General features: G+C 39.2%; 2 protein-coding genes across 14 annotated transcripts in view; one reads left to right on the top strand and one right to left on the bottom strand.

Moving 5' to 3' along the window:
* ETFRF1 (electron transfer flavoprotein regulatory factor 1) lies at positions 1,148–7,262 on the bottom strand. 2 transcript variants are annotated; one of them, XM_003126426.5, is made up of 3 exons: positions 7,136–7,262; positions 2,284–2,366; positions 1,148–2,205 (listed from the first exon to the last, which is right to left on the bottom strand). In XM_003126426.5, the coding sequence occupies exons 2-3, from the start codon at positions 2,332–2,334 to the stop codon at positions 1,984–1,986; spliced, it is 273 nt and encodes a 90-aa protein (XP_003126474.1). In that variant the 5' UTR covers positions 2,335–2,366; positions 7,136–7,262; the 3' UTR covers positions 1,148–1,983. The 2 variants fall into 2 exon arrangements, with proteins under 2 accessions (XP_003126474.1, XP_003126473.1); XM_003126425.5 differs by having other exon boundaries at positions 7,077–7,214.
* Positions 7,310–27,253, top strand: part of CASC1 (cancer susceptibility 1) — a 95,734-nt gene continuing 75,790 nt past the window's right edge. For 2 of the 12 annotated variants that reach the window (XM_021092191.1, XM_021092199.1), the window contains exons 1-2: positions 7,315–7,433; positions 10,336–10,353. In XM_021092191.1, coding sequence (XP_020947850.1) covers positions 7,431–7,433; positions 10,336–10,353 — 21 coding nt within the window. In that variant the 5' untranslated portion in view covers positions 7,315–7,430. Of the gene's footprint in view, positions 7,434–10,335; positions 10,354–27,253 lie in introns of those variants that run through there. The other 10 variants (XM_021092189.1, XM_021092192.1, XR_002344076.1 and 7 more) reach the window with 9 other exon arrangements.

The following is a 27,253-nucleotide window of genomic DNA, read 5'->3' on the forward strand; positions in this document are numbered from 1 at the left end:
CTGCATAGGAATTAGAACCAAATTTACAGGTTATCAAAATCTTGGCCACCATTGCACAATTTTGTCCTAAAATATATTGAAACTTTGTGAGGCATGTTAAGTTGCAGTTTGCACAAGTTCATCTCATTTGTATTCCAGTAATTTTTTTTCTTCTACCCATGTTTTTCTAAATATGTACACATTTAGGGGTTTTTTTGATAGGCAGTAAAAACTGTCTGCCATTTCCATTTGTCAAAAAGTAATAATTTCTTGATGACTGATTACATATTAATGATTTTTAATAACCCATTAGTTACTTTAAAGCTCAATTTATATTTATTCACTTTGGTGTTAATATTGGGTAGCATGAAATCTGCATTGAGAAACTGAACAGCATACAACTTGGTAGCTGTAAATTCCTTCAGAAAATGAAATTTCTTTAAAGATACATTCACATCAGTTCTTAAAGAATAGTCGTAACTAGATTAATACTTGTTTTAGTTTAATAGTTTTAAGTGCCTGTTTGAGATGATAATAGGCAATTTTAGATGAATTTAGGGAAAAATTATTACCTGCAGAAATGTCAGTTACAGAAGGTCCCCTTCCCTATAGCGTTAAATGGGTTATGTAATGTTTTATCCAAAAGTTTCCAATTCCACTGTCTTGTGTTTTCATGTTGAAAATACTTTTGCATTTTTCCTTTGAGTGCCAATTTCTTACTAGTACTATTTCTTAATGTAACATGTTTACCTGGAATGTATTTTAACTATTTTTGTATAGTGTAAACTGAAACATGCACATTTTGTACATTGTGCTTTTTTTCCGTGGGACAAATGCAGTGTGATCCAGTTGTTTTCCATCATTTGGTTGCGCTGACCTAGGAATGTTGGTCATATCAAACATTAAATTTAAAAATGACCACTCTTTTAATTAAAATTAACTTTTAAATGTTTATAGGAGTACGTGCTGTGAAGTGATCTGAAATTTGTAATATTTTTGTCATGAACTGTACTGCTCCTAATTATTGTAATGTAATAAAAATAGTTATGGTGACTATGACAGTGTGTATTTCTTGATAGAGATTTGAAACATTTGCCCCACAACTGATAGGAGATAGCTTCTAAGCCACAGATGCTACAGTGTATTAGTAAATCTTTTTTGCAGTTTGTAAGTTAGATATATTCTTTATTTATGAAAGGTACTGTGAACATTATGTAAAGGTTTGAGTCTTTACTTGAAAAGATGTTAACTCAGAGGTGGATGCAAAACAAATCTGCCTTTATGACAAAAGAGTAACATTATTTTTATTGAAGAAGGTAAGTGATACACAACAGGGTTTTTTTTTTTTTTTTTAAGGCCCTAAGGCAGCTAGTGACAAAAATTAATGTAATAATGGAAATAATTAAATAAGTATATATGTAATGCCAATTGCTGGTAGGCTCTTTCAAGTTCAGGAGTAATCTTGCTCAATATTATTTCTAACTGCACTTAAATCACTAACAGATGCTATTTCTTTTGCAATGAACCTTGAATATGTACTGTTTATGTACCAAGTGGGGTCAAAAATAAGGAACTCCTTCAAAAGTTCAGGGGAGTAAATTTGCAAGAAATGATTTTGCTTATTACTTAAATGTGCATTAAAAAGCATTCTCTTTTCAAGAAAATGTAGGAATGGGCTAAGGATAATTGGCAAAAATTTATCAATTAAAAATTCAGTACATTATATGTCTATTCAAAATTGGGTGCTCATCAATTTTTAATGGGTAATTGGAAATAATACATAGTTAAATTGCTATTTTAGTATAAAAATTGAGCATAAAAGTTTCTGATAAAACTCTTAGTATGAATAGAAGTTGAAATCCATTTTAGTTCAGTAAGGCAGCTCACGTTTTTTTTCTTACCACAATGTATATTTCTTGACATTTTAAGTTAGAATTACTTTTGTAATATCTGGTATACATAAGCAGCTGGCACTGACTTTCATCCAAATTACAGTAATAGTGATCAGTTAGTTGTGTTGGTATCTGAATAATAGCGTTGTTTCATAGCCCTGTATTTCCTAAGGAAGTATAATGCTTCTAGTTCTTTCATTACAAATTTGCCCCGTGCAATAAGTTCTTTGATCTTCTCTGGGTCCTTCACATCTTTGTTTTTAAGGAAAACATTCTTCAGACGCCTTTTAAAATAGTCTGCTCCTTTTGGATAGTCTCGTCCAAGATACAGCAGCTTAAAAAAGAAAGATTATATATTTCTAAGCAATCTATGTCATAAAACATTTATAAAATTGGCAACATAATTACTTACATTTTTATAAAGATTCAATACTTCTCCTCTTAAAGAATTGGCCATTTTCATTTATCATGGATCCACTTTTACATATAATATGCCTAAAGAAAAAGGAAAAATTTTTACAAATAACTGCATTGTAGTCTTAGAAAAGAACCAAAGAAAAAAGACAACACATTGGGAAAATGGTGCCTTTTTTTTTTTTTTTAATTAAATAGATACTGAGCACTTTATGTTCCAGGCACTGAGATGTAGCTATGAACATGTCAGCTAAGAACTGCCCTCACAGAACTAACATTTCCTGAGGAGGACATAATAAGTAAACAAGATCATGATGAACTGTGCTAATTCCTATGAAGACATGGGATAATCAGAGAAAATGGATTGTCAAAGACAGATATGTAGGTGTACTTTTATACTAGAGTGGAATGAATTGGAACCAGATTTGAATCCCAGGTGCATAGTGTTACACAAGATACTTAACCTTTCTGAGCGTTAGCTTCTTTGTCAAAAGAATTGTCTTTACTCTGCTCTCAAGGCAAGGCAAAAACTGTTGAAGGACATGGGGAAGAGGCCTGATCAAACCAAGAGTGCCATCCTAAGAAAGGTTAAAGAGCAGGAGAAACCAGGAGCTGTGAGGGTAAGCAGGTTCACAACTAATGGTAGATGGGCAATAAGATCAGTGGTGAAGAGGCCAAGCCAACAATCCATAATGGGTTATGTGAGGAGCAGGCAATATCTGGATAGATAAGCTTCTCTATGGGTACTTTGTTAGTGCTACTAGAGAGAGTCGGGTTTTTAAAGGCACCATGATGGCCTAAACATCGAAAATAATCCCAGATTAATTCCCATAACCCTTTAGTTCATGATAGGCCCCAAATAAATGTTAATCATTTATAACTTTCCTTAAAATTCTATAATGGCCATTTTTTCCCCATTGATCTATGAAAACTTTTGTATGCTTTTACGTGTATCATTAACATAATTTTTATTTTAAAAGAATTTCATTCAATCTTGCAGAAAAGTTGCAAATTGGTACTAATAACATTTTCTTCCTGAACTATTTGAGAATAAGTTGCTAACATGATATCCAATCAGCCTGAATATTTTGCAGTGCCATCCAACAGAAATACATTCCATGCTACCCATGTAATTTTGTTTTTTTGGTAGTCCATATTAAAAAATAAAACATGAAATTATTTTAATATATTTTAATATCCAGAATATTTCAATGTGTTATGCTAGAAGTGCTATGGCTTAAGCACTTACCAATGGCTTAAGTTGCTACCATACTGGACAGTACAGCTTTAGAATGTATTTCCTATGAACAAGGACGTTTTTCTACAAAACAGTACAACTGTCAGAATCAGGAAATTAACGTTGCTCTATTATTACCATCAAATCCGCAAGTTTTGGCAGTTGTCTCAAAAATGCCCTTTATAGCAAAAGGATCCAATCCATGATCGCACACTGCATTTCATTTCCACATCTCTAGCCTTCTTCATTCTGAAAGAATTCCTTTGAATTTCCTTGATCTTCATGAACTTGACATTTATGAAGATCAAAGGCCATTTATTTTATAGAAATGTGTCTCATATTGATGTTAACTCATAGCTAGATTCAGCTTATGTAGTCTGGGCAAAATAGTACAGACATGATGTTTTGTTCCTATCATTGCATCCTATCAGGATTCAATTACAGTTTGTTCCATTATGGTTGCTGTTATGGTTGTTTTGATCACTTGATTAAGGTGGTGTTTGTCAGGACTCTCCACTGTAAAGTTTACTTTTTTCCCTTTGAAGTTAGCATTCTGTGGGAGGTGTGTTGAGACATAAGTGTATGTAGTCCAAAAAAAAAAACCTTTCATTTTGCAAAAACACGTTAAAAATAACAGGACTTATGGGGGGGAAATAGGTTTAGGGCATACCACTCAAATCCTATGCAGTCATAAACAGAGCACTAATAAAAAAAAAAAAAAAACAAAACAGAAATTGGTACCTGGAGAGCTAATTTGGGCCACTCAGATTGCTCTCAGCATAGATGGAGAATAACACCAAGAAGCTTAAAATGCTCTAAAATAATAGAGCAGCCTGTGAATGGGAGTCAAGGGCTAGACACCAGGAAGGAGGAATGAAGAGGCAGGAGGAAATTCATGGGGATGATGGATATCTTTATTATGATTGCTTGAGGGTTTCATAGGTGTGGGCATGTATCAAATTTATCAAATTGTATTTATACTTAGTAAGTGTAGTGATTGTATGTCAACTATACTTTAGTAAAACTTTAAAAAACAGTGTGGCTAGGCTAGCAAGATGCTAAGAGTAGGGCTGGGAGATACTGTGGTACACATGGAAGTAGATAATCTAAACCATGAGACTGTGGGTTAGTTAAGATAATTATAAATTAAATCCACATTAGATGTAATTTCAAATTGCAAATTATAGCCTGTTAAACTCCTGGCAAAGAGCATGGCTCTACTTAATTCATAATTTGTAATTTGTAAAAGCTTTTAGAGATGTGGATTAAATTGTCCTCTTTGGCTGTTTCCCTTTTTACAAATTAGGCCTAATAAAGGACCTTCCCAGCAAAAAAGTAGGTGCTGTGACTAAGGTAAATTTGTCCCACTCTTTGATATGTTAATTTATAGGAATTAAAGAAGCTTTTACTAGTGCATGCTGATTTCCAGGCAGTTAAGTTTATTTTAGCCTTTGGGAGAAATAGGTTTCCTAGAATTCAGAATTAGTGAACAATTTTAATGAAGCCGGGACCTGGGGCTGCTCCTTAACCCTGCATAAAGTCACCGAGGTTACTGTTCATTGTAAAGAGCCAATCGCATTAGGGACTGAGGGAGGTCCACCATTGTTCTGAGAACTTGGATGGGGTGGGTGTACAATCTACACTGATAGCTCTTTCCTAATGATTGTGGGCTAAGGATTTAAGACAACCAACTCCAGGTCTGGGTTAAATGGGAATTCTCATTTTACTAGGGGTTATGGTGCCAAAGCTGTTAACCACTCTTCTCCCTGAAGCTCAGACTTGACTCAAACAGATGAGCATATTTCCCTAAAGTAGTTAAGCCTAAAAAACTTAACACAAAAATTTATCCCAACACACTTGCCAGCACCAAAAGATACGTAATCCAAGAGGGAGGTGGCAAGAGATTTTTGCCTCCAAAAGCTGGTATACTTGCTTTGTCTAGGCCCACCTAGAAGCCCGATTATAGAAGTGAGTTGAACAGAGATGGCTATGTATGTTCAGAAGGGGTAAGTACTGCAAGTGTCTGAAGCTAAAAAAACAGGAAATAGACCTTCTTATGCAGCTTGTAAGAGTAGTAGAGAACTAAGCTCACTGGTATAATTTCATAGCATGGTGATTCCTGAGAACACAGTCCAAAACGTTCTAACACATCCATAGCAAATCCTCCTCCCTGGGAGGGAAGTCGGTGGAAAGGGAACTTGAGCAAGGCTCTCCTGGAGGCCCACCATTTAAAAGTTTTTTGTGATCACCACAACACCTCCTCCAACACCTCCTTACCCCCATTAGAGTTGACTGAGGTTTTGTATCATACACATTAGTAGCTGGGTTGAAATACGAAGAGAAAAACTTAGTTCCATACCAAAAAGCCTCAGAACCCTGTGATGTCGACATCAAGATTTTTTTTTTTTTTTTTTTTTTTTAATTTAGGGCCGCACACAACAGGTTCCCAGGCTAGGGATCCAATGGGAGTTGTAGCCGCTGGCCTATGCCACAGCCACAGCAAGGCGGGATTCCAGCGCAGTCTGCGATCTATATATAACCACAGCTCACCACAAGGCCGGATCTTTAACCCGCCCACAGAGCCAGGCCAGGGATCTAAGCTGGGTCCTCTTGGATACTAGTCAGATTCGTTAACCAATGACCCACAACTGGGAACTCCAACATTAAGATGTTTTTGCCACCAGGGATTTGGAGGTGAGATGTCATCACTATTACACAATCTGGGAAGCATGAACACTTTAACCCACAAAGACCAACTCAGTCAGCAATACTTATTTATTAATAATAAGTATAATAATATATTTCGTCAACGAAGGGATAGCCCTAATAAAATTAGAATTTAGAGATGAGACACGGCAATACTTTCAATGCACTAAAACAGCATTTAGGTCTAAAATCATAGACAATTCAGATAGGCTTTGGAAGAAGCTTAATTTCTCAATAACTTGATTTCTTCTAGTTTTCCTGTTGGTCTTTGCTGCCAAGAGTTTCTTCATGCGGCAGTAGACTGATAATCGAAGGGTTGTGCCACCGGTTTGTACAAATCTGTGACCTTGACCTTGGGCGCACATAACTGCGAGTCTTGCTGGTCTTAGAGAACTTCACTTGTAAGGAATACTTTACCCAGAACCAGCTTTAAATCATTTCCAGCTCTTGCTCAGAGCTCCTCTTAGGGAAAAAACAAACCCCAAAACGGCATATACCTTGCCCAGGAAGTAAAGAGAACCATGTGCAGGGAAGAAAGAAGAATCCAAAGCTCATTAACTTCGAATTAACCAACACTCTGGAATTAACCAACACTCTGGGAGCCAATTTATCTACCTTCTTATCTAAACTGTCAATAGAGCCCCGCCCCGCAGGTCTAAGCGGTGGCGGCCCAGGCAGCCGACCCGTGTCAACCACTCGATCCAGCTGCGTATAGCTGGCAGCTCCCTTCCTTCTCAAAACACCCGTACAGAAAGATACGCCTCAGCTCCACGTAAACAGAGTGACTGTCAAAGTCAAAAGGCGTTCAGAAACCCTTTCCCACACCGGCTGTCTTGCCCAGAGCTTACTTCGCCTCCAGACCTCAGAATCCGGAAAACAGAATTAAACGCCCCTGCGCTGCACTCACACGCTTTCCGGCTCGTCACTGCCGTAAAACTCTCTGGCCGCTCTGACTCCTCTGGCCGCTCACGGGGGCGGGGCGTTGGGAAGATGGGGCGATCTGTGGGGGAAGGGGGCGGGACGCCGTCCGGAAGAACCCCAGCGCGACTGCGCGGACCCAGACTAGCGGCTCCGCGCCCCTCCCCTGGGGCGCCAGGGGGCGGGGCTTGTCGTTCTGACAACCCAAGACCTCAGTCCACACCACTGTGAGCTCCAGGAGCTCACACCACTTGGCAGGCTGCGGAGGTGGTGCTTTCCTCGGCATGGTGAGCAGAGAAAGTGGGGAACCGCGTGAAGGGGCGAGCGTGGATTCTCTTGCACTGTATTAAATGATGTAATAAGAGCCTATCATATTTTATTAGAGGGGAGCGAGTCGACTTAAGAGAGAGCTTATACTCTTGGTGGGAGTGGGCATTCCCCTGATTTGTGGCCTTCGCAGACAGGTGGGAGCCCAAACCAATTTCCGTAAACGGGGAATGGTCATTGTGCCTAGGACACAAAGATGAATATTCCATCCACTCCCTGGTATGGAAAACAGACTCAGCAAATTAATTACAATACAGTTTTATTACTGTAATTATCAAAGTGACTACATTGGAGTAACACAAAGTTGGAAATGTTGAAATTGGGTCTGGAGAGGGGAGGGGAACATGAAAGGGAAGAGCAGTGCTTTTCAAGGAGTATTTTAAAGTATGATTATGAGTTTTTCAGAAGTGATGAGAAGAAATAGGGTGAGGAGACCATTCATGTCAGGGAGAAATGGAAAGGGATTTTAAGCAGACTTAAAGCTACTGATAACTTGAGAGAACCGTAAGCACCTATTTATTATTTCCCAGCGGGTGCGTAAGTTTTTTTATTCTTAGATGTTTCTCAAAATGTGGTTTCTGGAAAATGTGCTTCTAATACACCTGGAATATCTATTAAAATGCAGATTACAGGAACAGACCAGACTCCAGATCTACAGTATTAGTTTCCTAGGGCTGCCAAGTAACAAAATATCACCAGCTAAGTGGCTTAAACAAGAGAAACTTAACGTTTCACAATTCTAAAGTCTAGAAGTCCAAGATCAAGGTGCTGTCAGGGCTCTGCTCCCCCTGCAGGTGCTGAGGAGGGATCTGTTCAGACCCCTTTCCTACCTTCTGGTACTTCCTTGACTTGTGGCAGCTTATTCCATTCTTCGCTGGCATTCTCCCTGTATCTATGTGTCTGTGCCCAAATTTCCCCTTTTTGTGAAGACCTCAGTCATATTGGGTTAGAGATCCACCTCATCTTAATTACATCAGCAACAACCCTCTTTCCAAATAAGGTAAAATTCAGAGATACTGGGATATGGGACTTGAATGTATGAATTTTAAGAGGTTGCAATTCAACCCATAACATGAACTGAATTATAATTGGGAGAGGGAAGTGAGTGTGTATACTTTTAGCCCAGGAATATGTATTTTTCACAAGCATCTCACATGATTCTTATGCCCTCTGAACTTTGAGAAATACTCCACTACATGATGCTCTTATGATTTGCAAGAGGGGTGAGGATAGGTACTTATCCCAAACCTGCATCACATTAAAAGCACTAGTGAAGATGACAATTTGCCCACCTTTAAAATGTCGCTACTTGGAAACAGGGGCAATGCTATTTACGTATTCTGCTGTTATAGCACTCATTTCAAGATGGAAGTATGTTAAGTATTGATAGCAAATATTATCATATTTAATAATAAAATAAAACCCATATGCAAAAATTAAAATGAGAGCCAAGACTCTATTCTTCTTATTTAAAGCATCTCTAGCATCTCAGAGTGCTTTGTGTGTAATTCGTTAATAAATATCTGCTGAACAAATTAAATATGTGCACTTTTCAAGAAGGTATAATCTACTGCTTTGTGTCAGTTTTAAAACTGAATGGACACATGGACCAAATCAGGAAGTTACAAATAGTGTTGCTGAAAAAATACTTGTAATTATAAATATTTCCTGGAATACTGTACTTGACAAATTCCTAAAAAGCATAGATTTGCTTTAGGACACATTGCTGAATGGAATCATTTTGTCATAGTTTTGCCCGCTTTAAATTAGTAATTTCTTTGTATAAAATCAGCAATCTAACTTAACAGAAAGATTACTTCTTTATTTTTTTCTTTTTAGGGCCACACCTCAGAATATGGAAGTTCCCAGGCTTGGGGTCAAATCAGAGCTGCAGGTGCTGGCCTATACCACAGCCATAGATAGCAACACTGGCTCTCAGCAACATCTGTGACCTATACCGTAGCTTTGTGGCCACACCAGATTCTTAACCCACTGAACAGGGCCAGGAATCAGTCCTGCATCCTCATGGATACTATTGTCAGGTCCTTAACCTGCTGAACCACAATAGGAACTCAGATTATTTCCTTATGAGATCATTCCCATACTTTCAAACTTGACCTTAATACCTATATTTGGTCATTTCTTTCTTTTTTTTTTTTTTTTTTTTTTTTTGTCTTTTTGTCTTTTCTGGGGCCTCTCCCGTGGAATATGGAGGTTCCCAGGCTAGGGGGTCTAATTGGAGCTGTAGCCGCCAGCCTACTCCAAAGCCACAGCAAGGCAGGATCTGAGCCGCGTCTGCAACATACACCACAGCTCACAGCAATGCCAGATCCTTAACCCACTGAGCAAGGTCAGGGATTGAACCTGCAACCTCATGGTTCTTAGTAGGATTCGTTAACCACTGAGCCACGATAGGAACTCCATAGTCAGTCATTTCTTGTTCTTTAGAACCCTTTAAACTAGTGCCTTCTTGACTGCTACTCTGTTTTGTGATTGGACATTTCATTAAACATGGATCATTGATTGATTGTCATAAAAAAGGAGTATTAAATTTACTTACAGAAGATGCTTCAGTGAGTAAACTATCTTAGTTTTTCCTAGACTTGTTTGTAGTTTTGTCTGAAATCTTTCTAAAAAAAACTTTTTACTTTGAGATAATTTTAGATTATCATACAGAAAACTGTGATAATACAGAAAAGTTACAAAGAGGGTACAGAGGGTTACAAAGTTACAAAGAGGGTCCCTTATACTCTTTACCTAGCTTCTTCTAATTTTAACATCTTATGTAATCATGATACTTTTGTTAAACATGTCTGAATTATTTTTTAAATTGATCAATTCTTTTGTTTTTCCAACTTTTAGGCTCCCAAACCAAAAAAGGTAGGTAGATACTATTTTCTTAAAATAGTTTTATATGCAGTGACATTGTTTGTGACATTGTACAATTTTTAAACATTTTCTAGTTTTATTATGGTTTGTAGAGTATACTAAGCTTAGTTCTTATACATTAACATTTGTACGTACCTCAATTTTAACTCCTGACCTTTTATTGTAGTATTTTATCATTGTGAGCTGTTCAAGGTCAAGAGCATGTCATATTTATTTTTGTGTCCATGGCATTTAGCACAGTGTCTGGCACATAGAAATTCAATCAGTATTTGTTGAACAAAAATGTGAAACCCTACTCATTCTTCCCCTACTGAAAAAACACTTGGGCCCCTGATTGCTAAGTGTTTATATAAATGTGTATTCAATATTTATTTATAGTGAAACCTTTCTTCAAAAAAATACTGTTGAGAGGCTTCTTTGCTTTTCTCATTCACTTGAACCCACTACCAACTCGATACTCTTTTAGGGGCTCTGGATACATTCTTACGGGGAAGTGTTCTGCAACAGTCATTTGTATGTCAGTCTGCAAGAACTTAACTAATTTGTGTAAATACTCATATTCACCTTTAAATTCTAAAATCTTAGAGGCATTCTTTTAAATCTGCACTCATTGTTCTAATGACTTTGTTACTTAATTGTGTATGTATGGATGCTAAATAAATAGTATTGGATTATTTATTTATTTATTTATTTATTTATTTATTTTTGCTTTTTAAGGGCTACACCCAAGGCATATGGAAGTTCCCAGGCTAGGCGTCGAATCAGAGCTGCAGCTGCTGGCCTACACCACAGCCACAGCCACAGCAACACCAGATCCTTAACCCAGTGAGCAAGGCCAGGGATCAAACCTGCATCCTCATGGATACTAGTCAGATTCGTTTCCGTTATGCCATAGCAGGAACTCCCCTTTTGGATTATTTTGTTCATAATGTTGTTGCTCTTAGTGAATGTGAGATTGGTCCTATGCAATTTGAAACCAAACGTAAGGAGGAAATTACTCTCTTTATAATTATTTCTGTTCTTAAAGATTATGGTTTGGGGATGAGCTGAGTTTGTAAAGGGAATTCATAGTATAGTTAGGAAAACATGGAAAGATGTATTTTATTCCTTCTGATTTCTTAAAGTTTTTAAAGGGAAAAAGTAATAAACACACATGGTACAAAATCGAAGTAACATAAAAATGTTAAAAGTTCCTCCTATCTAAGACTAAAAAGAACCAGTGCGTATCTTTTCATTAAAGACTATACACACACATCCCTTTTCTCCCCACATGTGCATTCAGCACCTTCTGTTTTCACTTGATATTGGATTTTATTGATTCTAAGATACTCATCTTTTTACATTTTAACATGACTGCAATTGAGATATGTCTTCTGGTTAATAATGACTTAAAATCATGGAGTCCTGAATCGACATCTTACAGAGAAGATGTTTGCTTCTGTCAGTCACTTGTGCTTAATACCAACCTGATAAAACTTTAAATTCTCTTCTTGAGAGTTTGTGGACCACACTGATGGTATGAGTCAAACTGCACATTCGCATGAACTGGCTTATTGTTTAAATTTTCAGATTTTTTTTTTGGCCTTTCTATTCATTTTCAGGATTGAGATATGCAAGTTTCCTTGCATTTTTCTGTATCATGGGTGCATTTGTGTTTACCTCATATTCAGCTGTATACAGACATCTCCTTTTACATTCCCATCTTGGGCATTTCCTCTTTTGGTATAATAATTTAAAGGTAGTCTTCATCTGATAGCCTCATAGATTCTATGGAGGAATATGTCTTGGGACCTTTCTTTTGTTTCAGCACATTAAGATTACATCACTTCTTTTCACAGCTGAATCACTTTCTATTGAAAGTGTGTCTATGATTTTTATTTATTTTTTCATCTTTTTTTTTTTTTTTTTAAGTGCCGCACCCAGGGTATATGGAGGTTCCCAGGCTAGGGGTTCAATAGAGGCTATAGCTGCCAGCCTACGCCAGAGCCACAGCCACAATGGAATCCGAGCCGCATCCTTGACCTACACTACAGCTCATGGCAACGCTGGATTCTTTAACCCACTGAGCAAAACCAGGGATCAAACCTGAGTCCTCATGGATGCTAGTCAGGTTCATGAACCGCTGAGCTACAACAGGAACTCCTATGATTTTTATATTGTTTTTTGCAAACACAAACAAGGTAGAAATGAAGATCCTTGTATATAGGGCCTTGCAAATGTATGGAAAAATAGTTGTTTCCTTAATTTAGCAGTGTAAGAGTACAGCAGCAAGACAGAATCCCTGCCTTATGAAACTTACATGCTTTTCTTCCCCAGCTAAAGATACAATTGACCTTTAACATGGTGTAAGTTTCATTGTGATGATTTTTTTTTTGGCCACCTGGCAGCATATGGAATTCCAAGGCCAGGAATCAGATCCAGGCCAGGAATCAGATCCAAGCCACGGTTGCAACCTATACTGCAGCTGTGGCAACCCTGGATGCCCCCCACTTGTGTCAGGCTGGAGATAGAACCTGTGTCCTGGTGCAGCAGAGATGCTACCAATCCCATTGCACCACAGCAGGAACTCCTTCATTGTGATGATTTGACATATGTATTGATGAAATGATTACAAAAATAAAGTTAGTTGACACATCCATCACCTCACAAAATTACCATTTTCTATTATGTGTGTATGTGTGTTGATTAAGATGTACTGTCTTAGCAACTTACAAGTATATGATATAGTATTGTTAACTGTAGTTGCCATGCATTCGATTTTCAGAACTTACTCACTTTAATATTTGGAAGTTTGTACCCTTTAACCAACATCTCCCCATTTCCCTCACTCCCAGGCCCTGGCAGTTGCCAATTGACTGTTTCTGTGAAAAAAAGATTTAGACTTTTTTAGATTCCATATATAAGTGAGATCATGCAGTGTTTGTCTTTCTCTAACTTATTTCACTTAGCATAATGCCCTTCACGTTCATCTGTGTTGTTTTCTTCTTTCTTTGTGGCTGAATAATATTCCATGATAGATAGATGGGTAGGTAGACAGATAGGCAGATAGATGATAATCGCACATTTTCCATTTGTCTGTGGATACACACCACTGAGGTTGTTTTCCTGTCCTGGCTATTGTGTATAATGTTGCAGTGCACATGGGGGCACAGATATCTCTTCAGGGTAGTGGTTTCATTTCATTCTGCCTGGGGAGGGGAGGTAAAGAAAACATAATTTCAAGTAGTTTTGTGCAGAAAACCAAGAAAGGGGGTCAGTGAGAGATGTAGGGTGTAATGGTGATGCTGTTTCATATAGGCTGTTTAAAGAACTAAAGTTTGAGAAGAGACCTGAATGAAAAGAGCATTCTTGGTAGAAGAAGCAGTTATTGCAAAGATTCAAATTTGAGAATGACCTTGGGGAGAATGCCAGTGCGATTAGAGCAAGCAAAGGAGAAAGTGAAAGATAAAGCAGTGAGGGATGGTGGGTGTGGAGGCGAGGATGGGAGGGAGTGGGGGAGACAAGCAGGAGCCAGTTCACAGCCAAGTAAGCCATGGCAACATGGGTGTTGTTCTGAATGTGAGAGAGTTGTAAGCAGGAAAGAGACATGATGGGGTTTACATCTCCCAATGGTCAATGGAAAATCCACTGTAGGGAAGCAAGAATAGAAGCAGGAGGACCAGTTACGAAGCATTGAGTCAGTGTAGGTCAGAATTCTTTACACCAAGGTGAACCTACTTCTAGAACTAAAACTTTCCTGGAAAAAATCTACTGTCTTGAAGTCCTGCCCTTTTTCCATTGTATCTTCTTTCACAATTACCCTTCTGCTTTACAAAACAAAGGTATGTCTCTCATCCATTCTAAATCTTACTGTGCTTCATCGCCTGGAGCCTGGGCTATGACACTAAGGAACAGTTCAAAACATAATGTTGGCCAAGCTTTCTTTAATCAACCACCAAGGACTTCTTGTTTTTGTCTGTCTTACAGGTAAGTGGTAAACGTGGCATTTGAAATATTGAGATATTCTAAATTTCCTATATATTATATTGTGGAGACTGGTAATAATTTTTATTTAGTGACATTGCTTATAAGATTATTGTCAAATTGGAGTTCCCTGGTGGCCTAGCGGGTTAAGGATCCAGCATTGTCACTGCTGTGGTATGTGTTTGATCTCCTGGCCTGGGAACTTCCATATGTCACAGGTGCAGGGAAAGAAAAAAAAAAAAAAAAAAAAAAAAAGAGGTTATTATTAAATTATCATGTTAAAAAAAACCTCTCACAATTAATTTCCTGATAAACATTCAGATATCAAAAATAGTAACATTAATGTTTAACGAAGAAAGAGTAAAGGTATCAGTAAATGTAAAAGGAGCTTAATATTTTTACATAGACCTTAAAGTTGCCTTTGAAATTTTATATAATTTAAATTAATATTATTCATTGCAAAAGCTAGGAAATTGTACAAGACTACAGAAAAGGTTATAACACCTGGTGCACGGTTAAAATATCCATCACTGCATTTACATCGATCTGTTTTCTTTAGAAACCATTGTACTTTATAGAATACGTGAAATAGCAGAAGACATTGATTAGATTCTAGAGGAAAACTGCCTTACAAATTGATGAATGCATAGATGATCTAGGAATACTTTTATTTGGAGTTGATTTTCTTTGCATAGATGGAGAATGGTGCTCAAGTACCTCCAGGCTTGGAACTGTAAATAATGGGCCAAAGGAGAGCCTTTTCACTCATATCTGTCCTTATATCCTATTTTCATTTAGGGACACCATATTCACAAACAGGTTTTGGTTGCCTAAAGTTTGACTCCTGGTTTCTATAGAATATTCAGTGCCGACCCTTAAAAATGGTGTTAAGTTCAGGACATTGAATAATTGTATCTTTTAAAACAATGTGTGGGGAAATGGAACCAACTCATCCTTGGCTTATAATAAAAAACAAGAGAGCTTATCATGGGATACATATTAACACATTTATTTGTACTGAAACATGAAGTCAAGCTGTCTCTGATATTAAGTATGGTACAGCCAATTGGTTTAACCTTGAAAGTTGGGCTTTGCTAATTAGGTGAATAGACATTTTTTTTAAAGTTGGAAAGAGTGAAATCTGCGGCTTTAAACTTTTGATCAATTTAAAAGCAGGAGTTCCCGTGTCGTGGCGCAGTGGTTAACGAATCCGACTGGGAACCATGAGGTTGCGGGTTCGGTCCCTGCCCTTGCTCAGTGGGTTAACGATCCGGCGTTGCCGTGAGCTGTGGTGTAGGTTGCAGACGCGGCTCGGATCCCGCGCTGCTGTGGCTCTGGTGTAGGCCGGTGGCTACAGCTCCGATTCAACCCCTAGCCTGGGAACCTCCATATGCCGCGGGAGCGGCCCAAGAAATAGCAACAACAACAACAAAAAAGACAAAAAAGACAAAAAAAAAAAAAATTTAAAAGCAAAGCAAGGGGTAAGATAAAATATTTTTTTCAAAAATATTATTTTGATTTTCCCATTTCCAGTAATATTGGGCTTAAGATTTTTTGGATCAAACTTTCTGCTGAAAGTAGTAATAATGTAAACTATAATATATACATATAGATCAAAACTATCATCCTAAAAAAAATTAAAAGCTGATAAGATTGTAAGAAATTATCAGGAGAAACCTAAATTAAGGCAGGAACCGAAGAAGTAATGGAAGTAATGGAAGCCCTAAAACTCTCTCATGTGGGCATTTGCAATACTGGGCAAAACTTGAAACTTGTGGTTAACAGCAACAATGGAAGCCAAAGACAGTGGAGTGATGTTTTCAGTGTGCTAAAAGTAAATAACTGCCACCTTACAATTCCGTATCAGCTCAAATAGTTTTCAAAAAAATAAAGGTGAAATAAAAACTGTGTTTTTTTAACCAGTAAAGGCAGATTATATGCATAACATAAAAACCAGTAATTATAATAATATGTAAGTTTAAAAAAAATAAACTGAGATACATGACAGCAGACAACCCATAGTAATCATTAATTGATAAACAAAATGTGGTATAGCCATACAATGAATAACTTTTCAGCCATGAAATGTAAGTATTGATACATGCCATAGCATGAAAGAACCCTGAAACCATTTTTTTGAGTGAATAAAGCTGATCGTAAAAGATTGTATGATTCCAGTTATATGAAATGTCCAGAAAAGGCAAAGCTGTGGAGAGAATAGATTAGTAGTTTCATAGAGCTGGAAGGTTGTGAGAAGTTGGAGGGGGTTGGTGAAAATATTCTAAAATTGATTAGAATATTTGGGTATGGGATTTCTTTGGGTGGTTGATGAAAATATTCTAAAATTGATTATGGTCGTGGTTGCACAACTCTGAATACACAAAAAGCCATTGGATTATATACTTTAAATGGGTGAACTATATGGTATCTAAGTTTTATCTCAGTAAAACTGTTATAAAAAGATTTATGATAACAATGATATATAATTTGCATAGAGGAAGGGCTAATTGGGTTAAGATGTTTTAAAGTCCTTGTACTTCTTGGTAGTGTGATAAATGTATTCATATATCAGGTATATAGGTTGACTTGCTAGGACACCCACTAAAATGATACAAGTAGAGTATATGACTTCCAAACTGGTAGAGGGAAAATAATGTACTAACAAAAAATAATCAATTGAAGATACCGAGAAAGAATGCAAAAAGAAAGCAAGACAAACCCAAAATCAAAAGAGAAAGATTGTTAGATTGGATAAAAAATAAAATCCAACAGTAATCTTTTTTTTTTTTTTTTTTTTTTTTTGGTTGCTTCCATGGCATGTGGAAGTTCCCAAGCCAGGGATTGAATCTGAGCCACAGCTGCAACCTGTGTTACAGACTCAGTATTTCTTAAAATAATTGAATGAATAAACAGGCTATAATTTATTTCTTGCAAATATCAATGAAATGACCAATTCTCTGGTAAATTTTATGAAGAACAAATGGAATAAATAATCAATGAAGGCATTCCTTAATTTATTGTGCTTTGCTTTACTGCTCTTTACAGATATTGCTTTTTTTTTTTCTTTTTTGTCTTTTTTCCATTTCTTGGGCTGTTCCCGAGGCATATGGGAGGTTCCCAGGCTAGGGGTCTAACCAGAGCTGTTGCTGCTGGCCTATGCCAGAGCCACAGCAACGCGGGATCCGAGCCGCATCTGCGACCTACACCACAGCTCATGGCAACGCCGGATCGTTAACCCACTGAGCAACGGCAGGGATCGAACCCGCAACCTCATGGTTCCTAGTCGGATTCGTTAACCACTGCACCACGAAGGGAACTCCCAGATATTGCATTTTTTACAAAAGCTTTGTGGCAACCCTGTGTCAAGCAAATCTATTGGTGCCATTTTCCCAATACTTGCTCACTTTGTGTCTCTGTGTCACATTTTGGTAATTCTTGCAGTATCTCAAACCCTCTACCAGCATAAAGTCATGATTTGCTAAAGGCTCAGATGATGGTTAGCATTTTTTAGTAATAAAGTATTTTTAACTTAAAGTGTGCAGATTTTTGTAGAAGAGTGCTATTGCCCACTTAATAGACTACAGTATAATGTAAACATAACTTTTCTATGCACTGGAAAACCAAAAAATTTGCGACTTGCAATATTGTGATACTCACTTTATTGCAATGCTGAGGAATGAAACCTGCAGTATCTCCAAGGTATGCCTGTATTAAGAAAGAAAAGAGAGAGATGACTTTAACAATAAATGACATAATTTGAACAGCTTTATGTCTCAATAAATTAGAAAATTTAGGTGAATTAGACAAATGGGGGAAAAAAAGAGAAAATTGCCTAGAAGATGAGACTGACATTAATTAATTGGCATCCCTATTTCAGGACCAGTCCTCTCATCACATCAAGAAAGCATGTGTATAGATGCTTATGCTCATGTACGTGTGCTCTATCACCCTTTCAAAACCCTGAAAAGGAGTACCTGTCGTGGCTCAGTGGAAACAAATCTGACTAGCATCCACAAGGATGCAGGTTTGATCCCTGGCCTCGCTCAGTGAATTAAGGATCTAGCGTTGCCCTGAGCTATGGTGTAGGTCACAGACATGGCTTGGATCTGATGTTATTGTGGCTGTGGTGTAGGCCAGCGGCTTCAGCTCCAATTCGACCCCTACCCTGGGAACCTCCATGTGCTGCAGGTGTGGCCCTAAAAAGACAAAAGAAAAAAAACTGAAAAATTAATACAAGGAATGCTGAAGTATGTATTATTTCCACAGAAGCAGAAGAAAACCTGAATAGTCCTGTAATTATTTAAGAAATTATATCAGTGGTTAAACTTTTTCCCAGAAAGAAAATTCTAGGTCTTTGTTAGCTAGTTCTTCATTCAAAGATAAATTATTTCATATTTTTACAAATTCTTCCAGAGCATGGAAAAAGAGGAAACATTACTGCTTCATTTTGAGTTACCTGGGTAACCTGAGAATCATGTGGGAAAGAAAATGAAGCCCATTCATGAACATAAATGCAAAATTTCTAAACAAAATATTAGTAAGCTCAATTGGAATAATACAGAATGATAATAAATCATGACCTAGCTCAGTTATCCCAGGGAGGCAGAATTGGTTTAATATGAGAAATTAAGTGAATACGATTAGATTAAGAAAGTCAGTTATGTACCTTATCATTTAATAGATTAAAGCGTTCTTTCTTAGCCTGATAAAGTTATCTGTATTTTAAATTAAAAAAACTGCCAGAGAAGCAAAATATTGAAATTAACAGATAGTTATTTGGATAATAACTGTGGGAATATAAATTGGAATAATTACTTTGGAAAATTACACTTCAACAACATAGAAAATGCACATACCCATCAGTTCTACTTCCAGGTGTACACTGTAGAGAAATTCTTTTATGGACACCAGGATACTCAAAGGTTTTATAGCAGCGTTATTCATGACAGTAGAAATCTAGAAACCATCCAGTGTTAATCCGTAAAAAAATGGATAAATTAATGATACCACTCAGCCGTGAAAATATGCAGCTACAGCTATATGCATAAGCATGGATGAATCTTACAGACCATAATTTGTATCTAAAGAGGTCACACAAAAGGACAAGTACTGTATTATTCTACTTATAGGAAATACCTAGAATAGTCAAATTCATAAAGATAGAAAGTAGGATGATGATTGATAGGGGTTGGAGAGGGAAGTTCATGTGTTAATATGATACCGAATTTCAGTTTGGGATGATGAAAAAGGTCTGGAGATGGGCTGTGGTTATGGTTGTACAATAATGTGAATGTATTAATGCTATTAACACTAAAAAATGGCTAAAGTGGTCAATTTTATGTATACTTTATGACTAAGTAAGTTAACTGCAGTTGTATACAGAAAGTATAATTGGATTTATGTAAAATTCAAAAGTAAGAAAACTATACTGTGCTTGCTTCAGCAGCACATATACTAAAATTGGAGCGATACAGAGAAGATTAGCATGGCCCATGCGCAAGGATGACGTGAAATTCAAATTCGTGAAGCATTCCATGTTTAAAAAAAGAGAAAAAAAAGAAAACCATACTGTTTGGGAATATATACATATGTAATAAAACATTAAAGAGAAAGTCATCACAAATATTAGCAATTATCATTAGGAGTAATTTTGGTAACTCAATATAATTTTTGGCATATGTTATGGAAAGAATTTAAAGAACTGTATGATACATGTGTAACAAACATATTCCCATTGGCTTTTTAGCATAAGCCAGATTTTTCTTTTTTTCTTTTTTCTTTTTGTCTTTGTCTCTTTTTAGGTCCATACCCATGGCATATGGAGGTTCCCAGGCTAGGGGTCCAATTGGAGCTGTAGCCACCAGCCTATGCCAGGGCCACAGCAATGCTGGAGTTGAGCCGTGTCTTCGACCTACAGCACAGCTCACAGCAATGCTGGATCCTTAACCCACTGAGCAAGGCCAAGGATCGAACCTGTGTCCTCATAGATGCCAGTCAGGTTCATTAACTGCTGAGCCATGATGGGAACTCCAAGATTTTTCATTTCTTATATTTGTAAAAAGTAAAATAGAATCTATCTGAATCCTGTTTCATTCAGCAATAGCTAACATTTATCCTTGGATCATGAACTAACCAGAAAAAAGAAAAATACCATTTCATCAAAATATGCGTATCTAATAAAATTTTACTTTTTATGTTTACTTACCAAAATTTGTAATATAAAATGTTTTTTGTTCAATTGTACATTGAAAATAATTATAAAATTAATTCAATCCAGAGCAAAATTTGTATTGCCCAGAAATTTAGACATGAAAATTAAAATTTTAATACCTATTTTGTATAAGATAAATATGATAGGAAGATCAGCAAAAGTTTTTCAAGTGTATTACATTAGGATAAGTTTCTGTGGGGGAAGTGGAATGGAAATATGAATTCAAGGAGAAAAGGATTAAAATTTTTATTAAAGAAAAGCTTGTTGGAGTTCCCGTCGTGGCTCAGTGGTTAACGAATCCAACTAGGAACCATGAGGTTGCAGATTCGATCCCTGGCCTTGCTCGGTGTGTTAAGGATCTGGCATTGCCATGAGCTGTGGTGTAGGTTGCAGACGCGGCTTGGATCCCGCATTGCTGTGGCTCTGGTGTAGGCCAGCAGCTACAGCTCCAATTAGACCCCTAGCCTGGGAACCTCCAAGTGCCGTGGGAGCGGCCCAGGAAAATGGCAAAAAGACAAGAAACAACAACAACAGCAACAACAAATTAAAAGCTTGTTCCAATTTTTTAAATTGATATTGGCGACTAAACCAAGGCAGTATGTGGAGCCACTGGATATATTTTTAAATAGTGGTGGATATATTTTATTTATTTTTAAAAATAATTTGCTGGGAGTTCCCGTCGTGGCGCAGTGGTTAACAAATCCGACTAGGAACCATGAGGTTGCGGGTTCGGTCCCTGCCCTTGCTCAGTGGGTTAACGATCCGGCGTTGCCGTGAGCTGTGGTGTAGGTTGCAGACATGGCTCAGATCCCGCGTTGCTGTGGCTCTGGCGTAGGCTGGTGGCTACAGCTCCGATTCGACCCCTAGCCTGGGAACCTCCATATGCCGAGGGAGCAGCCCAAGAAATGGCAAAAAGACCAAAAAAAAAAAAAAAAAAAATTTCTTTTTAAGGCCACAAGTGCAGCATATGGGAGTTCCCAGGCTAGGGGTCGAATTAGAGCTGCAGCTGCTGGTCTACACCACAGCCACACCAACACAGGATCCAAGTCTGCAGCCTATACCACAGTTCACAGCAGCACCAGATCCTTAACCCAATGAGCAAGGTCAGGGATCAACCTCACATGCTCGTGAATATTAGTTGGGCGTTACTGCTGAGCCACAAGGCAACTCCCCAGGGATGGATATATTTTAAAGAGTGATGTAAAAGCTTTCTTTTATGTATCTTATACTGTAAAGTACAACACTTGCAGCTATTTAAACTTGTGGTAAAAAGTTTTCAACTTAATGTGTGAAGGGGTACATCACATCACTTTTCAAAATTCTTTTAGGGAATATATGAACAAATTATTATATTTGTTTATTTGGGGGGCAGTGGGAGGAGCCAGTCTGGTTTAATCCATTATGGCTTTTTTCAGGTTAGGAGATTCATATGCAAGAGAATAAAGGTTACAAAATGCCCAAAACATGGGTCCAGAACTCTGGCTCATTGACAAGGCCTCTTGGGTCACAGGAAATGTCATTTAAGAGGCTGTTTTTGGGTAAAAAAAAAAAAAATTGTGTGTAAAGTTAAAATTGCCTTGAAGATACGGGCACAGCATAGGGTCCTGAGGTGAACACAGAAGGCACATTTTGCCCCTTGGGAGAGTCCAGACCCCTGTTCCCATGTCCAGAAGCACATTGTTCTGAGGGCCCAGAGAGCCTCTCACCTGCTGATGGGCCCCCAAGCCTGCCCTGCTGCCCCGGGCCATTGCTGCTTTGTCATTACTGCTTTGTCATTTGGTGCCCTCCATCTTTTGCACGTGGTCACCCAGTCTATGAGCTTTTCTTTGGAACAGTTTTAGACCCAGAATAGTCATGACATTCACAGACATGTGGTCTCCAAGGGTATGAGATGTCAGTTATGGGCCCCAGGACCCACTCTCTCCTAAGTCATAGGGCAAAGGTAGTGTTCTCTCTGCTTCAATAATGAAGAGGGAGCTGGTGCTGCTTATACAAAAGAATCTTGGAAGGATCATTCTTGACAAAGTGCCTGGCATGAGCAGAGGCACTGGATGCAAATAAAAACCACTGAGGCCTGGCAGGTTGGCTGTGCAGTAGTTTCTGTCTTGAACAAATAATTTTTTGTATTGCTTTTTAGGCCAGTGACCGAAAACTGGCCATTGTCATTGGAAATGCAGGTATCTTCAGTTTTTGTGATGAGAGTGTTTAATGGAGCAATAGGGTGACTCAGATCCAGTGTTGCCATGGCTGTGGTGTAGGCCATGTGGAAATTCCCAGGCCAGGGGTCGAATCAGAGCTGTAGCTGCCAGCCTTCATCACAGCCACAGCAACATGGGATCTGAGCCATGTCTGCGACCTATACCAAGGCAACGCCAGATCCTTAACCAAGGCCAGGGATCAAACCCACACATCCTCATGGATGCCAGTCAGGCTCGTTACTGCTGAGCCACAGTGGAAACTTCCTTGAACAATTAATTTTAAAATTGATCAACTGCATCTGAGGTGGGGAGAAGCCAGAAAAGAACTCTAAGACGGTGGGACCTAGGAGAGAAGCAGCAAAATCACACGGTACTGGAGTTCCTATCATGGCTCCGTGGGTAAGGAACCCAACTAGTATCTATGAAGACGCAAGTTCGACCCTTGGCCTGCTCATTGGTTCAGGCTCCGGCATTGCCGTGAGCTGTGGTGTAGGTCACAGATTCAGCTTGGATCCTGAGTTGCTGTGGCTGTGGTGTAGGCTGGCAGCTACAGCTCAATTCGACCCCTAGCCTGGAACCTCCATGTGCAGTGAGTGCAACCTTAAAAAGGCCAAAAAAAAAAAAAAAAAAAAAAATCACACAGTACCAACCTGAAGGCCTAATGAGGAAAGCTTTGTCAAATGATGACAACAGATAAGTAAAGTGAGGACCGAAAATTGGCCATTGCCACTGGAAATGCAGGTGTCTCCAGTTTTTGTGATGAGAGTGTTTAATGGAGCAATAGGGAAGAAACTTCGTACTCTATTATGGGTTAATCACTAAAGGGATGTTGCCTATCAACTTAAATTGTACCTAATGGCCCATCTCTGAGAACCCTGCCTCCCAGGTAAATGAGCATTAAGCTAAAATACCTTTGTTTAGCTCACAGGAAACATCCTGACCAGGCCCACTTGTGAATGTCTGCAGGCAGGAAGAAATTAACACATCCCAGAGTTCCCATCGTGGCGCAGTGGTTAACAAATCCGACTAGGAACCATGAGGTTGCGGGTTCGGTCCCTGCCCTTGCTCAGTGGGTTAACGATCCGGCGTTGCCGTGAGCTGTGGTGTAGGTTGCAGACATGGCTCAGATCCCGCGTTGCTGTGGCTCTGGCGTAGGCTGGTGGCTACAGCTCCGATTCGACCCCTAGCCTGGGAACCTCCATATGCCGAGGGAGCAGCCCAAGAAATGGCAAAAAGACCAAAAAAAAAAAAAAAAAAAAATTTCTTTTTAAGGCCACAAGTGCAGCATATGGGAGTTCCCAGGCTAGGGGTCGAATTAGAGCTGCAGCTGCTGGTCTACACCACAGCCACACCAACACAGGATCCAAGTCTGCAGCCTATACCACAGTTCACAGCAGCACCAGATCCTTAACCCAATGAGCAAGGTCAGGGATCAACCTCACATGCTCGTGAATATTAGTTGGGCGTTACTGCTGAGCCACAAGGCAACTCCCCAGGGATGGATATATTTTAAAGAGTGATGTAAAAGCTTTCTTTTATGTATCTTATACTGTAAAGTACAACACTTGCAGCTATTTAAACTTGTGGTAAAAAGTTTTCAACTTAATGTGTGAAGGGGTACATCACATCACTTTTCAAAATTCTTTTAGGGAATATATGAACAAATTATTATATTTGTTTATTTGGGGGGCAGTGGGAGGAGCCAGTCTGGTTTAATCCATTATGGCTTTTTTCAGGTTAGGAGATTCATATGCAAGAGAATAAAGGTTACAAAATGCCCAAAACATGGGTCCAGAACTCTGGCTCATTGACAAGGCCTCTTGGGTCACAGGAAATGTCATTTAAGAGGCTGTTTTTGGGTAAAAAAAAAAAAAATTGTGTGTAAAGTTAAAATTGCCTTGAAGATACGGGCACAGCATAGGGTCCTGAGGTGAACACAGAAGGCACATTTTGCCCCTTGGGAGAGTCCAGACCCCTGTTCCCATGTCCAGAAGCACATTGTTCTGAGGGCCCAGAGAGCCTCTCACCTGCTGATGGGCCCCCAAGCCTGCCCTGCTGCCCCGGGCCATTGCTGCTTTGTCATTACTGCTTTGTCATTTGGTGCCCTCCATCTTTTGCACGTGGTCACCCAGTCTATGAGCTTTTCTTTGGAACAGTTTTAGACCCAGAATAGTCATGACATTCACAGACATGTGGTCTCCAAGGGTATGAGATGTCAGTTATGGGCCCCAGGACCCACTCTCTCCTAAGTCATAGGGCAAAGGTAGTGTTCTCTCTGCTTCAATAATGAAGAGGGAGCTGGTGCTGCTTATACAAAAGAATCTTGGAAGGATCATTCTTGACAAAGTGCCTGGCATGAGCAGAGGCACTGGATGCAAATAAAAACCACTGAGGCCTGGCAGGTTGGCTGTGCAGTAGTTTCTGTCTTGAACAAATAATTTTTTGTATTGCTTTTTAGGCCAGTGACCGAAAACTGGCCATTGTCATTGGAAATGCAGGTATCTTCAGTTTTTGTGATGAGAGTGTTTAATGGAGCAATAGGGTGACTCAGATCCAGTGTTGCCATGGCTGTGGTGTAGGCCATGTGGAAATTCCCAGGCCAGGGGTCGAATCAGAGCTGTAGCTGCCAGCCTTCATCACAGCCACAGCAACATGGGATCTGAGCCATGTCTGCGACCTATACCAAGGCAACGCCAGATCCTTAACCAAGGCCAGGGATCAAACCCACACATCCTCATGGATGCCAGTCAGGCTCGTTACTGCTGAGCCACAGTGGAAACTTCCTTGAACAATTAATTTTAAAATTGATCAACTGCATCTGAGGTGGGGAGAAGCCAGAAAAGAACTCTAAGACGGTGGGACCTAGGAGAGAAGCAGCAAAATCACACGGTACTGGAGTTCCTATCATGGCTCCGTGGGTAAGGAACCCAACTAGTATCTATGAAGACGCAAGTTCGACCCTTGGCCTGCTCATTGGTTCAGGCTCCGGCATTGCCGTGAGCTGTGGTGTAGGTCACAGATTCAGCTTGGATCCTGAGTTGCTGTGGCTGTGGTGTAGGCTGGCAGCTACAGCTCAATTCGACCCCTAGCCTGGAACCTCCATGTGCAGTGAGTGCAACCTTAAAAAGGCCAAAAAAAAAAAAAAAAAAAAAAATCACACAGTACCAACCTGAAGGCCTAATGAGGAAAGCTTTGTCAAATGATGACAACAGATAAGTAAAGTGAGGACCGAAAATTGGCCATTGCCACTGGAAATGCAGGTGTCTCCAGTTTTTGTGATGAGAGTGTTTAATGGAGCAATAGGGAAGAAACTTCGTACTCTATTATGGGTTAATCACTAAAGGGATGTTGCCTATCAACTTAAATTGTACCTAATGGCCCATCTCTGAGAACCCTGCCTCCCAGGTAAATGAGCATTAAGCTAAAATACCTTTGTTTAGCTCACAGGAAACATCCTGACCAGGCCCACTTGTGAATGTCTGCAGGCAGGAAGAAATTAACACATCCCAGAGTTCCCATCGTGGCGCAGTGGTTAACAAATCCGACTAGGAACCATGAGGTTGCGGGTTCGGTCCCTGCCCTTGCTCAGTGGGTTAACGATCCGGCCTTGCCGTGAGCTGTGGTGTAGGTTGCAGACGCGGCTCGGATCCTGCGTTGCTGTGGCTCTGGCGTAGGCTAGTGGCTACAGCTCCAATTCAACCCCTAGCCTGGGAACCTCCATATGCCGCAGGAGCGGCCAAAGAAATAGCAAAAAGACAAAAAAAAAAAAAAAAAAAAGAAATTAACACATCCCCTCTGGAGGCTGTATAGACTGAAGCAGGAAATGTTTTGACTTTACTTCCTGCCCCCCCCCACCCCCACTCCACCCCCAGTATAAAAGAGGCCTGAGTTCTAGCTCTGACAAGATAATTTTTTGGGATACGAGTTCACCACTTCTTGGTGCGCTGGCTTTCTGAATAAAGTCACTGCTGCTTGCCCCAACAACTCATCTCTCGATTTGTTGGCCTGTCCTGAGGCGGGCAGTACCAGCTTAGACTCTGTAACAGCAGCACTGGAGCAAAAGACAGAGAAGGATGTGAAACCCAGAGAGGGAAAAACATGAATACCTAGAGGTTAATTGCAAGTCTTAAATAGGCAATAAGGGTTAGGGTCTAGTGTAAAAGTGGTAGATTCAGCCTTAAACAGCAGATGCACATACAGTTCATCCACTGTAACAGGAATAAAGGCAAAGATAGCGGTAAGTTCAAAGATTTGGTGTGTAAAGGAGAGTATTCTTAAAGTGTCTAGTAATGTAAAGTCAGCAGCTGAGAGTAGGAAAGAGGAGTGGATTTTGGAAGTTTGAGAAGTGAGGAAGTTTGGAAGATTGAGGAGAATGAACTAGTAGTAGGAATACAGGGTGGTGCTTAGAGCCTGTTTAAAATTTGTGCTCACAAATTTGAGTTCATGTATGTTTCTCTTGCAAGGTTCAATGACTCCTCTGGCTAGCACAGAATAAGTGGGGATGGGTTTAATTAGAACT

This window comes from Sus scrofa, chromosome 5 (genome assembly GCF_000003025.6).
Source record: "Sus scrofa isolate TJ Tabasco breed Duroc chromosome 5, Sscrofa11.1, whole genome shotgun sequence".
In the NCBI taxonomy this organism is placed as follows: domain Eukaryota; kingdom Metazoa; phylum Chordata; class Mammalia; order Artiodactyla; family Suidae; genus Sus; species Sus scrofa.

Excerpts from the sequence above, each read along its gene's own strand:
- ETFRF1 (XM_003126426.5), bottom strand. The coding sequence starts at position 2,334 with ATGAAAATGGCCAATTCTTTAAGAGGAGAAGTATTGAATCTTTATAAA. Across the intron at positions 2,206-2,283 it reads TATTGAATCTTTATAAAAAT|CTGCTGTATCTTGGACGAGA; the intron begins GTAAGTAATTAT and ends TTCTTTTTTAAG.